Source organism: Protomyctophum bolini (genome assembly GCF_963924005.1).
Source record: "Protomyctophum bolini genome assembly, chromosome: 11".
NCBI lineage: Eukaryota > Metazoa > Chordata > Actinopteri > Myctophiformes > Myctophidae > Protomyctophum > Protomyctophum bolini.
This window is the reverse complement of record NC_137872.1, coordinates 22986470-23002696: the sequence shown is the minus strand read 5'-3', so window position 1 is coordinate 23002696 and position 16227 is coordinate 22986470. Positions and strand designations below refer to the sequence as shown.

The window sequence follows — 16227 nt, the reverse complement described above, 5'->3', positions numbered from 1 at the left end:
TAGAATAGCAAGTCACTAAGATAGCCTAGGGACACTTTAAGATAGTCAGTTCGTAACAGCTGTGAGATCCTGCTATATAGTGGACATTGTGAGGTTGTGACCACACTGAAGAATGCTTTGAAAATAAGACCACCTGTGGTAACTTGTTGACAAGAGGCAATAGAGCCTTAAGGGTCAACACACACACACACACACACACACACACACACACACACACACACACACACACACACACAGATTGGCGATGTATAAGATGGAACGGAGAATCAGTTAGAACTGTGAGTGAGGGACAGCAGAGAGAGACAAGGGGAACCTAGGGGCTCTGCCTGGGACGAAGGCCTCAATATGCTGTAACCATGGAACGAATGCTTGTAACCTGTAACTGATTGCTGATCAATAAATGGAAAGAAGGAAATATGCCTGCTTGGACCTCCTATTCATTTCAACAGCAACTCCAACAAAGGAATTAGGTAAATTAATCCACGGAGCCCTGTAAGAAAGACACATCATAAATGGCGCCCCGATGTTGGAGAAATGTTGGTGAAGATTTTCTACGCCACGCAAAACGGACCTGCGTATCTGTGGATTTTTTTTTCTTGCCTTTGACGTGAGTTTGGATGGAACCCGAGGACTGAAGTGAAGTTGGAGTGATGGAATAGGCTTATCATTCTTGTGTTAAGCGTACGTGTTAGGACCATAGTGTACATCTGGACGCTGTGTTAGGCAAGTTATTGGTTAGGTTAGTGATTAGGTTATTGGAGTCTGCTTCTGTTAGGGAGTGGACAGAGTTTAGGAGTTAAATGGTAGTGTAGCCTATGCATGGTATGGTTGTGTGTGTATGTGCTACATTCATTTGTTTGTTTGAGCCTAAGTCTGTCTATGAGTCTGTGCTGGTATAGAGCATCTTTGTGAGTTATGGTTGAATGCCAAATAATTGTTGATTAAGTGTTTTGTTGCTATTTTGATTGTGCGGTCCAGTGACTTACACGTTTTTGGGAGTGATTTGGCATTTAATTCATTTATTCGCTCTTGCTATATGGTATAGAGGGACAGGGTGCGTCTGTGTGTTTCTCTTCTGGGAGACTCACACATTCACACGCAGGGGAGACCTTTTTTGTCTGTGCGACAAGGTGTGCTAGAGCGGGGGAGGCTTTATGCTTTAGGCTTGGGTATTATTATTTGGGCTGGCCTATTGTATTATTTTTTCTTTTAGGTATAACATGTGGAACATGTTTCAGAGGAGGGAGTAATATTGATATTAAATTGGGGGTTTAATTCAGGTCTAAAATGAAATTGGCTTTAATTTGGGGTCCAAGCTAAATTTAGGAGGTAAATGAGAATACATTTCTCATTGTAAAATTCTCCTTTGTAAAATTAGGTATAGGTTAATTTGGATTGTTAAGCCTACAGGTTTTTATTTTAGTCAAAAACAATATAGCCTGCATGGATAATTTGATTCTGGGACAAAACAGTTGCATACTGTAGATAAATGAGGGAGTGATTGAGTGCATTTGACGCCTGTGTGGAGTGCATGCAGGGGGGGGTCAATCTCTTCCCTCAGTCAGTGACTTGACTTGCTAGTCTAAAAATAAAATAGAGGCATTTATATGTTTCTTTTTATTTTAAGTTGCAGATTGTCACTGTCAGTAGTTTTCTAATTTCTTTATTTTACACTTTCCTGTGTGGATGGTGTGAGAGAGACAGTATTGAATGTTTTCCTTGAAGTGAGTTTCTACTCATTCTGTGGGGACAGTATGCAAATGAGCATGCATGTCTGTGACTGAGTGAGAGGAGACACAGCATGAGTGTGTCACAGTGTGACTGTGTGAAAGTTTAGTGTCTAGTGTCTAGATTATTTACTATTTAGTAGATATGATGGACACAGGGATAATCCCAGTGGACATTGTCCAAGAGAAAAATTCAGTTTCATGCAAGGATATTTTGAAGATTTCAAAGAAATTTAACGAGCGTTGGCCGGACATTGACAGACCATGGCCTCTGGAGGGTACTTTTGATGCAGAAGTCATCAATGCCATAAGGGTTCTTGTGCATGGATACAGAGCAGATCAGAAAACGAATGAGCGGAAACTCAAACGCAAGACTGAATTATCAGTATTAGATATGTTCTGTAAGGAAGGCCCCAATGTCAGTGAGTCAGTACCGGACAAGAAGCGACAGTGCATTGACATTGTGGACCACAGCAATGTGCTCTCAGCAAAGGCTGAGGTGAAAGTTCATGACAGCGGAGACATGAGGACATCAAAGCAACGGCCAGAGGACAGCGACACTCGATGCTCTGTTAAGAAAGAGCTGGAACGGGTACGTTGCCTGAAAGAGGACTTGACCAGTAAATTGAGGACACAGAGACAGTATATGCGTTCTATAGAAACACGGTTGAGTGAAATTCTGATGAAAGAGGCGCATCTGATCCTCGATTTGGGTGACCTCACTGACCTGCAGGATGAGGCTGGCCACAGCCACAGAGACAGTTTACATGGAGGTGACGACATCTACAGAAGCTACTCTCCGGTGGCTGCGCCAAGGGGCAAAAAGACTTTGACTTTTGGGGGATATGACCCGCACAGGGATATTATAGCTCAAGTGGAGGGACGTACAGTACATGCAGGGGATGGGGGAAGCCGTACCTCTGCCCATGACAGACGGACAGCAAGCCCCGATCTGGCAGTGGGCACCCTTTCTGTTGGTGGCAGTGACAATAGCGACAGCCAGTCGCAGAAGGAAGAGAGGAGGGACGCTGTCATAGAGCTGAACTCTCTGGGCAATAGTCTCAATGTTCTTTGCAGGCAGATTACTGAGACGATGGAGACTATGCGGGTGAATAGGGCGGATTCAGCCGCTACTACGTACTTTGAGGAGCGTTTGGCTGGATTGAAAGGTCAAGAAAGTGACCTGGTCCAGCTATACAATCACCGTTCTAAGAAGCTGAAAGAGCTGGAGCACAGACAGTGCAGTGACCGAGCTGCTGGACGCACGGAGAGACGTGTGGGATCAACTCAAGAGGAGGACAGTGGAGCTCGTACACAGCAGGGCTACCATTCCGACACCTACAGGGGCCCTGCAGACTGGCAGGCGAGCTCTCCACGACACTCCAGGGGGGAGATCGAACGACAGGCGGACAACAGGATGCTCCCGGTGATGGTGAAGAGCAGAAATATGGAGTACAGCCAGAACGAGTTGCCAACACTTGAGGAAGGAGCATATCAGTGGTGTCGGAAGTTTGATGCCTTGATGGTGGACACTCAGTTGACTATGGCAGAATTTAAGAAATTACTTTCAAGTAAGATTGGCACACTTGGCCTGGAAAACGTTCTGATCCATGCTGGCCTAGCTGCACAGCATGTGGATTCGACCCTGGGGGACTCAGACCTTTTTTCAGTCCACCGAAATGTTTTGTGGAGTACACTGAAATATATTTTTCCTTACAATATGCATCCGGATACTTTTACGATAGATTCGCTGGGAGACTCCGAAAATCCACGTGACTATTACGCCAGGGTTGCTCAAAAATGGATGGATGTCACAGGAAAAGATCCTGAGCGTAATGAGATGGAACGGGCTATTGTCCGCTCGAAAATTGAACTGGGACTTCCTGAAAAGGTCAGGGCCAACTTGGAGACAGTGGTTGGTCTGGCGAAATTGCCCCTCGTACAATACATCGATCACATTGTGCATTGGGTTGGGCTTTTCCGCAAAAGGGCAGAAGATCAGAAGCAGAACGACGTGGACGTGATTCGGCTGTTGGCGAAGACCCAGCTGAAAGAGTCACAACAAGCTATACAGGCAACAGTTGTGACCGCTATGATGGAAACTCCGCAAAACCAGTTTGGAGGTCAACAAAAGGGTCGGCGCTTTAATGCTGCACGTGGCTCCAATTACACAGGCTGTTTTCGATGTGGCGGGATGAATCACTCGCAGTGGTACTGCACTGTTGTCTTGACAGGGAACCGACAGCAGAACCAGCAGGGGGTCCCTCAACAACAGCAGAACCAGCAGCAGCCGATGCTACAGACTCAACAGGGGATGGGTCAGCAACAATCTACAGCACCTCAACAACCACTTCTGCCATGGAGAGTACGAGCGACACCTGATTTCTTGGGGCCACCACAGAGGCCGCTGTGGGAAAACCCACCGCCACAGCAGGGATGGCAACAGGGGGGATGGCAGCCACCTGTGCCACCCTGTCAGTGGGCTGCATCTCAGCAAGGATATATTCCACTGACACGTCACAGCCCAGAAAGCTGGAGAATGAGAGGAGTTTGTCATAAATGTGGTCAGTATGGTCATTTTTCTGGACAATGTGACCAGAAACCACAATGGGAAACTTTGAGGGAAGTCAAGTTGACCGGATCTCATGAACAATGAGACAGCTAAAGGAGACAGTTGACTTGACACGCCCCTCTCTGTGCTATTGAAAGCATGGTTTTAGATCTGTCACCTAGCTGTCATCCGACACTGACCTTTTCTAGATGTTGCTCTATCTAGGGGCACTGAGAAAATGTAGTGTCACCTCGTTTTGTTTTTTGATACTTGTTTAGTTTAGGGAAAGAAAGACTTTCTAATGAAAAGGGGTAGTTCAGTTTAGGAATGATGTCCTAAACGGTTTGATTTTCTTTATAAGTTCTGTTCATTGTCATACAAAAGAAGATAGGTTAATAGTGATCAGATGAGTATTTTTGAATTTCCTTGAATATCACAGTGAAATCCAATCCAAAAATAAGAATTATATTCTAATTAGTAATACGAATATTGTTTTAGCTCTTGGTTTGTGTGTGCCTTTCCAAATCATGGGTTAGATGATGGCTTCTGCAGGGTCATTCATCTGTCCATTATTATGTGGAAGTTACTCACAAACTAAGGGGGGGGAGAAGGGAATGTTTATAAGGGAATATTATTCTTATTAAGTCGATATTGGAATCCACTTCCACACAAATATTAATGTCCATACAGGTACAGAGATCAGCCTCTCTCCCCTCTCCCTTGCTCAGCTGGCAGGGGGGAAGGGGGGTCAGAGGTGCAAGGGGTATTCGTATGTGTCTGTGAGTGTATTGAAGTCCTGGCCAGGCCTGTCTGTATGAGAAAAATGTTGGGGAACATTTATAGATTTGAATTCATTTTAATCATTCTGTTTAATTCTATTTACAGTTTTCTTTTAATATTTTAAGTTTTATTTGCAGTGAGGAATTCTCAAATCAGGACTTTTATGTCAAGACCAGTATGTGAGTCTAAAACAGTCGCAGGGCAAGATAAGACTGATAGGGTCATTGTCTAACAGATGTCAAATAACATAGCTTTTGATTTTGTTCGTTTTGTTTTGAGTTTTGTGTTAACCTGACTGTGTTTTACCTTCTCAGTATCCAGGGGGGAAGAGGGTTATTACCTATGAAGGGAGACAGTTGGGGAATTTGAACATTTTGGAGTTTTTTGAGAGAAGAAAAAAAAAAAGAACATTGTTTTTTTTTGAAAAATAATTTTGGTCATTTATGAAATATGAATTATGTCTGGGGAATATGTAATTCCCCAGAAGGGGGGATATGATGTATATTTTGATAGATTATGCCTCTCAACATATCTCATAATTGTACACAGAACACTTCGGCCCACATGCAGAAAAGCATAAGTGAAGAGGTCATTTAGAATAGCAAGTCACTAAGATAGCCTAGGGACACTTTAAGATAGTCAGTTCGTAACAGCTGTGAGATCCTGCTATATAGTGGACATTGTGAGGTTGTGACCACACTGAAGAATGCTTTGAAAATAAGACCACCTGTGGTAACTTGTTGACAAGAGGCAATAGAGCCTTAAGGGTCAACACACACACACACACACACACACACACACACACACACACACACACACACACACACACACACACACACAGATTGGCGATGTATAAGATGGAACGGAGAATCAGTTAGAACTGTGAGTGAGGGACAGCAGAGAGAGACAAGGGGAACCTAGGGGCTCTGCCTGGGACGAAGGCCTCAATATGCTGTAACCATGGAACGAATGCTTGTAACCTGTAACTGATTGCTGATCAATAAATGGAAAGAAGGAAATATGCCTGCTTGGACCTCCTATTCATTTCAACAGCAACTCCAACAAAGGAATTAGGTAAATTAATCCACGGAGCCCTGTAAGAAAGACACATCACTTTCTTATTGAGGAGTGAGAGTGGACTGGGCAGCGAAAGCTGAATGCATTATTCATACACTATTGCGGACCGCCAGAGGCACAAAACTCAGTCTGTCAAAGTAGAGGAGTAAAGGAGCATGCATGGAAATCACCAGCCCACAGCAGATCGAGCCCTAGATCGAGCCCCGGAAGTGCATCTCTGACACATGGGAGCACCATGGGTACACTGAGGCAGACTTGTGCAACAATAGTGTAACTAAACAAACAACTGACTAGGGAAGATACACTAATTATATTGTACCATTATAATTACAGTATGTCCGTTGGCTAATGACATCAGTTATCTTCATCGCGAGGGAAATAATCATCTTTTCCATTTCCCTAAACGCCAGTCCCAGCAATTAATTGGATATGCGAGCGTGAGCGCGAAAATGATAGCATTTTCCCTTTTGACAATCACCAACGGGATCTTTCATAGCACACGTGGTGCTTATCAGGCCCACGACTCGAGGAAACCTTTACCAAAATGCCAGCCAGCCTTCTCTTGAGTTTCATGGTGGCGTATCTGTAGTCTGTCATTCTACTGGAGAGGAAGTCCTCCCCCCCCCCCCTCTCTCTCTCTCTCTCTCTCTCTCACACACACACACACACACACACACACACATACGCGCACACACGCACGCACGAACGGGCGCGCGCGCAGACACACAATAGGCGCTCGCGCGTAAACACATGGGCACACGCTATTGCGCACGGCTGAGCCTGGCCGCATCAAAGAGTGGTACTTCTTTGAAGCGACTCCCAGCATATAGATGCACTGCTCCTAGCGTCGGCGCTCTGCAAGCACAACAGTCACCTTGCAACCTCTGCGACTCTCATCCCGAATCGCGTTTTTGCAGGACTGGAAGACGGTGTATTATTATTTTAATTTAATTTTCTAATTATTCGGAGAGCTTCGTTTCATCTTCTTTTTTCTTTTTTTTCTTTTTGCGTTCTAGAGTCTATGCTTCACAGAAAGCAGGAAGCTGGCTATTTCACCCTTCCACACAGGGCTGCTGATCGGCGTCCGTGTGTAGAATTAACCTGGCGCGCTGGCTGGTGATGAGGTTGGTCGCGCACAGCCGACAGAGCATTGAAGGAGTCGGAGTCCCTCTATTTGTGAAGAAACCGCCCCAATAAGCGACCCGACGAGGGGGAGAGCAGAGCAGCAGCGGTGGTGCCGGCTGTAACGCTGCCATTTCGACTAGAATGCATCTCTTCAGTGCCATGTTTCTACTAGTGATGTTAGCTGTTATGCCCTGCGAGGTAAGAACGCGTTTCGTGCTATGATTAAGCATTATCCAAAAGTTGACGAGGGAACGCTCGTCCGTCGCCGATTTCTTAAACAGATGCAATTTAAGAGACGCACGGTTGTTGATGGCTGATGTGATTTATTTTGGAGCGAATGGCTATTTGAATTTCACTGAAAAAGTAAAGTAAAAATTGACAAAACCCTGTCAAGAACTGTCAGTGTGCATGGTGCAGAAATGAATAGGACGGTCTTAAAGATTGCACTGCCTCGGCGTGTCTACGTGGTGTGTGTGTGTGTGTGTGTGTGTGTGTGTGTGTGCGCGCGCGCGCGTGTCTGTGTGCGTGTGTGTGTTATGGATAAATGGAGAGGTATAGGGGCCGGACAAGGAAGTTCTAGAGCCTCCGGAGCTTTCCCACGAACACCAACTGATGATGCAGATGTAAAGCTCCTTGGAGCTAAATTAAACGCGCTAGTCAAATGGATAGTTTGTTTGCACGAAGCCGTGTGTGATCCATTTCAGGCAGTGGAATCTCTCACAGTGCAATTAGCCACGGCCAGCGCGCCTGTGAATGGTATCTACTGGAAATCTGTTAGAGACTACGGGCAATGGGACTCGAGGGAGGCTTGATGCCATGTTTCTGGCCCAAATGACGAGGTTTGATGTGACAGTTGTGAATTGAAGTGAAGGACGGTAAATTAAACTGACCCAGAAAAGCATTCCAAGTCAAAGAACTCGCGGGTTCAGCTGTCCAGCATCTCGTTTTTATTTTAGCCTGAACTGAAGTATGATCTATATGTATAGGCTCTATTCAACAGCATAAGGAAGGTTATGTATAGCTATAGGCTACTATTTACGACTGCATAAAACATTTACCCGAAGATGAGTACGGTTTCCCAATAGATGACCATGGATAGCGTTGTGTCGTAGTAGGCTACCATAAATAAAAACAACATTCTGTGGTATACTGTAGTGTGTATAATAGTCAATTCAGCACCGTGGATAGCTCCCATATCGCACTTCACTCTAACCAGACAAATTGAGAGATGTGTTAAGTGTCTTCAGCTGTTTGTAACACTTTATTTACACTCAAAAACATGTCTCGGATTTAGAGAATAAATAATAAAATATTATTCGGCTTCTTAAAGGATAAGCACATTTTTGTGATGCAATGAGATCATTCGTCGTTTGTTTCAGTAGGCTATTTTATTAGACAATACTGTTCCATCCGTAAACCCTTGAGAGCTCTTAGCTGTAGTACATTAATATCTTTATGTCATGCATGTCTGCATGGCTGGTGGATGACCTTTAGCAGATGTGGACGCTATGTTTGCTGTCTGAGGGGCATGCTCTCCATACGGCGAGAGCAGTCTGACAGAGGAGAGAGAGCAGGTTGTTTGCTTATAGGTGTTGGAATAGTGTATACGGCACAGATGGTATTGCTCTAATGCAACCAATACATCTCAGTCTGAATGGCACAGAGCATGCTGTTGGATCTGTTCTCTGTGGTTCTGTTAACTGTTACACACGCTGCAGTTAACTGCAACAACCCCAGTTGAAATGATGAAGAATAGGATCTGCCTCAAATGCTCTCTGGTTTTCTTGAGGCTTAAAGCATGGCCATACCGTTTTGCATTAAAATAATCAATTTCTAAAGATAGTATTATAGGTAGTACTAAAGGTAGAATTGTAAATAACATGGCTCCCTTCAACAAAGACAGAGCAATCTGAGAATGTTAGCTGTTTCTCCTATAAGTCAATACCATCGCTAATGCTAAAATGAATCTCAAAACTGTCGTAAACATGACAGTCGAAATGTGGCTCATGAGCTACTATCATTTCTCTGCCAGTCGAACTGTTTTCCTGCCTCGGAAGGCTCATCACTGGCCTTGGGGGACAATTTGTTATAAGTGTAAACATTAAACATTTATAGGACTGAGAAAAAAAAACGGGGAAAAAACGGCATCACCAATCTCCACAACACTGCACTCCAACCATAAAGAATTGATGACATTTTGTGGCGTGTATCCTGCAATGAGGGTAACACTCTCCACCGGTTGAGAGTTGTGTGATATCCCCATATCTTCACGCACAGTCTCGCCCGGCATGAAATATTCAGGAGGTTTTAATGAGACAGATGCACTTGCTCGTTCACTGCTTGTGTTTGTTAAGTGCCCATAAAGCCCAGGGGTCCAGCCAGTCAATGATATGGATGGGCAACCTGCTTGACCTGGGCACAGATGTCTGTGCACATCATGTCACGCATGATAGGACGCACTGACGTGAGCGCATGCTATGCATTTGAGAGTGTGTGTGTGTGTGTGTGTGTGTGTGTGTGTGTACTGTGTGTGTGTACTGTGTGTGTGTGTGTGTGTACTGTGTGTGTGCACACGTGTGAGTAACGCATTTAAATGTAAGTCATGTTTGCTGACCCTAGGGTTGATTAAGATTAAGGCTAAGTACGTATAGTGAAATGTCTTGTAGCAAATCCGACGCTATAGTATAGAATAAAATGCCTCATAATTTTCAAAGCACTATATTGTTATTATTTAAGCAATTGAAGATCTCAAGATCTCGAGGCAGGCTAAAAATAGTGTGATCGTTTTATCAAGTTAGATGCTGTCCTTTAAAACACATTACAATACATTCTACTGTATATTTGATCTATAAATCATTTTATTGAATTGTTGTCTCTTTATAAGTGATAGAACAGAACTTCTGAAATGCATTGTGTGGAGAGAAAGCTGTAGAGAAAACCATCTGCAGGCAATTGAATTGGGAATACTGCTGTATATGCAGCAATAATCAGGAGTCTACAGTACAGATTAATCTAGTGAAAGTCAGCCATGTTCGATAGTCTGGGTCTTTCTGGAATATGAATCTATATTTTACAATATACTGTAGGTTATGTTGATGTGCAGCTGAAATGATCTCATGGCAGATGTTACCTTTTTATAGTTTTTTAATTAAAATATTTGTTGTGAACTGAGTCAGTCATTTTAGTGTAGTGCCTAAGCTGATAGATGAGTGATAAAGTGATTCTGTATGAGTGAAATAGGGAGAGTAAGAGTTAAAAGAAGTTTTGCCTGCATAAGTGAATACTGACAGTACAAGCCACAGGGATTTTCAAAAATAGACTTCAGTGTCAGTGAAATCTATTATCAAAATTGAAGTCAATTGGAATTTGCTTTGTGAGAGTTATATCCTCAAATCTTCATGGATAAATATGGCTCCCTTGTTCAAAAGTGAAACCTTATATCAAAGCTAAATTTCTAGAGCATAATTAGCAAAGCATTGGCCTGAATCTGAAGATCATTGTCCTACTCCTACTGTCACCTCTACATCCCTTTTTCTAACTGGATTATATATTATGGTAATATTATTCAAAGACGACAAAAGTTACATTTGTCTTATTTTCTCTATAGCAACTACATTGCTTTTACTGTCAGTGATGTTAGTGTACTTGATCATACACACTTGAAAGACTCACATTCAGACCGTAAGGTGCATTGATGATGTCCCACAGGACAAAGGATAAAAATGCAAGGCACCAGAATTCTAAGCTCAAGTTCTCTGGCCTTGAACATGAATGAGAATGATGGAGACACTTGCTTAGTTTGTCTGCTCCTACACAAAGTGCAGTGAGAGGGAGAATACATAATTATTACCTTTATCATTAAAGACAAAGACAAAGCCCTGTACTGTACTGTATAAGCATTCTGGGCCAGCAATTCTCAGTCATTTACTTCAACCCCTCTGTCACCACCGGGGAAAACAATAAGCAATCAGTTCAAATAGATTACTGCTATGTAGGACTCTTTAAAATTCACTTCCTCATTCTAGATTGGAGTGATGATTGCGCCAGAGACTCACCATGCCAGAGTCGATTCATTGTTAACAGGCCGAGGAGGGAAGAGTCGTAATGCGTGTTTAAAATATAATCTGGAAACGGAAACATTTAGCCGGTGTACAATGAGCTGATTATACTTCAGAGCACTCTAATTTAAGTGTCATTGTGTGGAAATTGCTTTATCCAGGCAATTGAAACAGTATTTATGATAATAATAATAAAGTGAAAGGACTGTGTTTGCAAAGTCAAGCTCAAGGTTGCAAACCTGGGATATATTAGGCCTGAATCCACATGGAAGCAGCCACAGTAGGATAGCCCAGTAGGCCGAGCTAACGCTAGAGGTATTGAAAGTATCTCCACATGAGAGGACAACTAGGACAGACCTCTGCCCAGTGAGAGCCAGGCAGAACCAGCAGCTGGGTTGGCTGTCCTCCAATCCGTCCAACTTTCAACACCCCACTGACCTGGCATTGAGACCCCTTGACTGAAAGTTTCTTTTTCCTGGTGAATTTGTAATGAGAACAAAGCAACATCATCACATTTGGACCCGATCTTTGAAGAATGGCATTTATTGGGACTTTTACAGCCAGCTTCTCACATCAATCCTCTCTCATGGCAGAGGAAACCTGGAAAGCTGTGGTTTTACAAGGCCTGATGTGTTTCCTGGTTTCGGTGAGACAGGCCCTTGGCAAGAAGGCAAGGTGGCAACTCAACTCAAGTGCCTCTGAGAGGAAGGTGTCTGTGTGCATCTGGACAGCAGTGAAACGGGAGCAGGTACACAAGAGTCATCCATCCTTCTCTGGACCAAGGACACCAGGAAGCATGCTGGACACTGTGTTCTGCCAAGCAGCCTAACTTCCACCTAGGGAATTAAACAAATGAGGAGTTGCAGGAGCAGGGGTGTAAATCTCCCACCAAGAGCCAAGGACACACACACACACACACACACACACACACACACACACACACAGCTTCACTGACTAGAATAGATGGGTATGATGATCGAAGTATTTCGTGTACTGAATAGAGATACATGAAATGCATTCAGAGAGCAGGGGAGAGAAGACACACAGTCCGGCCAGCTGTGAGCCGAATGGGGATCTGAAGAGGGCATTCTGCACCCATGTGGTATTACTGAGCCACGATGGTCTAGCCAATCTAAATCTCTGTTAGTCGTCACAGTCAAACGCTGCATTGGAAAAGTCCTCAGAGAATTTACATCCTCTGTCAGCGAGTGTGTGGGAGACCAGGGGCCATCTAGATTAGCCTCATAGTTATACCCACCGTACACACCTTTATGTGCTCTCCATCAACTAGCAGAAGTGCAGCTCCCATAATCAGCCACACATAATGAGGTTGCATTGTTTTGATTCATTGCTCCTCCTTGACGAGATTGAATAGTGTGCACTTGTGTGTCATGACTGATTACTGGAGGGCTCGATCCGGTGTAGCAGATAATGCAAGCATATTAAGGCAGTCGGTTACTCATTGGTGTAAGGAGGTCTATTCGGTAAAAGAGATTCAGCTCAAGGAGGAGGTGGGAGGAGAGATAGGCCCTTTGAGCTATATTGTCCCATCCGCTCTTCACTTCCTCATCTTAATGTTTGATATGCTTCATGTAGCCTGCCTGCCCATGAGAGGGAACAGTGTGGAGTGTGCTGTATGTGGGTGTCCACTTAGTAGGTGAGTGGGTGAGTGTACGTCAGTAGACAACAGATGGTGTGTGTGTGTGTGTGTGTGTGTGTGTGTGTGTGTGTGTGTGTGTGTGTGTGCGTGTGCGTGTACTGTCCAGATGTCCTCTCAACAATAGTAGAATTTAAGAAATAGGCCCAAGGACATTTTCACAAGATAAATGGTAAACAGGTGTTTTGAGTTATGCTTACAATTAGAAAAAGATTCAGGTTGGAGTTAGGATTAGTATAGCTTGGAATCCAGACTCATTCGCTCCGTTCAGCTATGATTTTTATTTTGTTTTTTCACTTCGCTTCTCAGTCTGCAAAACTCTCCCAACGTCACCTGTTTCGTAGGCACGTCATTGCTGATTGGTTTGTGTTTTGTGTTTAGAGTTATGCCGGACTTTTACCATTAGCCTACTTGCCTTTACTTTTAGTTGTATATGCCAGTGTCATGCACCACAAATCGCAGTGTGACCCATTGTGAGCTTGTAGATCTGCTAATTACGGCTTTAGTGTTACGGTCAAAAATTCATGCTGTCCTAAAAGGTTGATGTCCTCAATGTGTGTGTGCGCACGCATATCGGGGGCCTGTGTTGATGCACTGGTTTCTGGGTCAGCCTCTAAATGCAGCGTGGTCGTGACTCATGAGGGCGATATGAGTGTGTGATGGGGTCTTGGCATTCTCTGTGAGCGTGGATGCGGCGCGGTGCAGCCTAGGCTAAAATGGGTGAATGATTTTACTACAGCAGAGCCTCTGAGGTGCACGTAGCAAATTGGCTAACAGATGGAACACTGGGTGAGGTCATAGGCCTGCACTCTGAGTCAGTATCCACTGATGAAAGAAGCACCCTTTTTTACTTGCATAAAGTAGAAGTGTAAAATAGCACTTCAGTGGTTAATGTATGATTTGTAATAATAATATAGAGCTGCAGTACAAACTAAAGCTGTCAGATAATTATAGTGGAGTAAAAAAGTACAATAATTGCCCTCTGAGATTTAGTGGAGTGGAAGTAGTATTGAAAAATGGACATGTACAGTACTTGAGTAAATGTAGTTCCACCACTGAGAGTATCACTCTGCCCGTGTCACGGGGCCGTCACGGGGCCGTCCCTGAGAGTGAGAGTATCACTCTGTCCGCGTCACGGGGCCGTGCCTTGAGATAGACAGCAAGTGTCTGCATGTCCTTGCCTCTCTAACTGGTTTGCCCTTTGTTCTAAGCAGCCCATGTCAGACATTGACCGATGTGTGCCATTGTGTCAACGTCCATATTGTCGCTGCAGGGGGCCAATTTAATTGTATGACAGTGTTGTGCAAAAGTAGCGAAAATAGCAGATCTGCAAGCTAAGAAGGCGTATAGTATATTAAATTTACGTATATTAACTGTAACTAACTGAGCTTAGTATATAACTGTTATTTTTACTTGCACGAGCAGAGCACAAGTAGTGTTTTCGGCTGCATATGTTGGCCGACTCCTTCGGCCAATCAGTGTTTGTGAATTGTTGGTGTCATCCCTGGCCAATCAGGAATTGTGTATTTTTGGTGGCGTCGCTCAGCCAATCAGAGTGCAAGTTGGTAGCTTGCTGCGTATGTCGGTGGCCCCTCGACTGATTGTATTGGCTCCGTATATTGGTGGTGTCGCTCGGCCAATCAGGGATTGGCTGATGATGACGTAACTATGTATGGTTATCTAATTACGGACATGTGTGGATGACGTAACGTTTCAAAGTTATATACAGTATAGGGAACTTAAAATATAACTTAAAAAGTCCATGGATGCTGAGAGTGTCCATTTCTATTTACCCATTTGCCAAAGAAGCTTCTATTTACCCAAATGCAAAGTATTAACAGAAGCTTGTGACTAAATAATAATTGGAACACAGGTTATTTTTTTCCATTTCCTGAAAACGAATTGTTTTGAACATACAAGATTTCCACCTGACAGTGAGGCTATTGTGTTTTACTGTAAGTGACCACTTAACTGTACTCACTCTGAACCATACTGACCATCACTACCTACCCCCAGTGTTGTGTGTGTTCTGAACCATACAGACCATCACTACCTACCCCCAGTGTTGTGTGTGTTCTGAACCATACAGACCATCACTACCTACCCTCAGTGTTGTGTGTGTTCTGAACCATACTGACCATCACTACCTACCCCCAGTGTTGTGTGTCTGAACCATACTGACCATCACTACCTACCCTCAGTGTTGTGTGTCTGAACCATACTGACCATCACTACCTACCCCCAGTGTTGTGTGTCTGAACCATACAGACCATCACTACCTACCCCCAGTGTTGTGTGTCTGAACCATACTGACCATCACTACCTACCCTCAGTGTTGTGTGTCTGAACCATACTGACCATCACTACCTACCCCCAGTGTTGTGTGTCTGAACCATACAGACCATCACTACCTACCCCCAGTGTTGTGTGTCTGAACCATACTGACCATCACTACCTACCCCCAGTGTTGTGTGTCTGAACCATACTGACCATCACTACCTACCCTCAGTGTTGTGTGTCTGAACCGTACAGATATTACAGACCTTCACTACCTACCCTCAGTGTTGTGTGTCTGAACCATACAGACCATCACTACCTACCCTCAGTGTTGTGTGTCTGAACCATACTGACCATCACTACCTACCCTCAGTGTTGTGTGTCTGAACCATACTGACCATCACTTCCTACCCTCAGTGTTGTGTGTCTGAACCATACTGACCATCACTACCTACCCTCAGTGTTGGTGTGTCTGAACCATACAGACCATCACTACCTACCCTCAGTGTTGTGTGTCTGAACCATACAGACCATCACTACCTACCCTCAGTGTTGTGTGTCTGAACCATACAGACCATCACTACCTATAGCCCCATCGTTGTGTGTTCTTCTGACTGACCTCTGTGGCTGCTTCCTGTCTTCTCGCTGAACCCGTCCCAGAGGCCTGATGAGCTGATCTGACAACCGGCATTCCCATGCATTGGACCGGCTATCAGCAGTTGCCCTTATCATAATTAGCTATGGTCTTTTGGGATGTGCACTGTAGGTCTGTGTATTATGGATGTCAAAGCTCCTTCAATTACAGACCTACCAGGCAGGGCTGCATGGGTGATATTGAATAAATCAAATATCATGCAATTTTTTGACCAAACCACAAACTTCTTTTGGGATGTGCATGGTATGTCTGTGTATTAATTATGGATGTCAAATCTCTTTCAATTACAAACCTACCAGGGCTGGGCGATATTGACCAAA

General features: G+C 44.1%; 1 protein-coding gene across 1 annotated transcript in view; it reads left to right on the top strand.

Annotated features, from left to right (window-relative positions):
* The first annotated feature begins 6986 nt into the window (after window positions 1-6986).
* olfm2a (olfactomedin 2a) overlaps window positions 6987-16227 on the top strand; it is a 72620-nt gene continuing 63379 nt past the window's right edge. Inside the window, exon 1 of the mRNA XM_080776937.1 lies at window positions 6987-7458. Coding sequence (XP_080633063.1) covers window positions 7402-7458 — 57 coding nt within the window. The 5' untranslated portion in view covers window positions 6987-7401. The remainder of the gene's footprint in view (window positions 7459-16227) is intronic.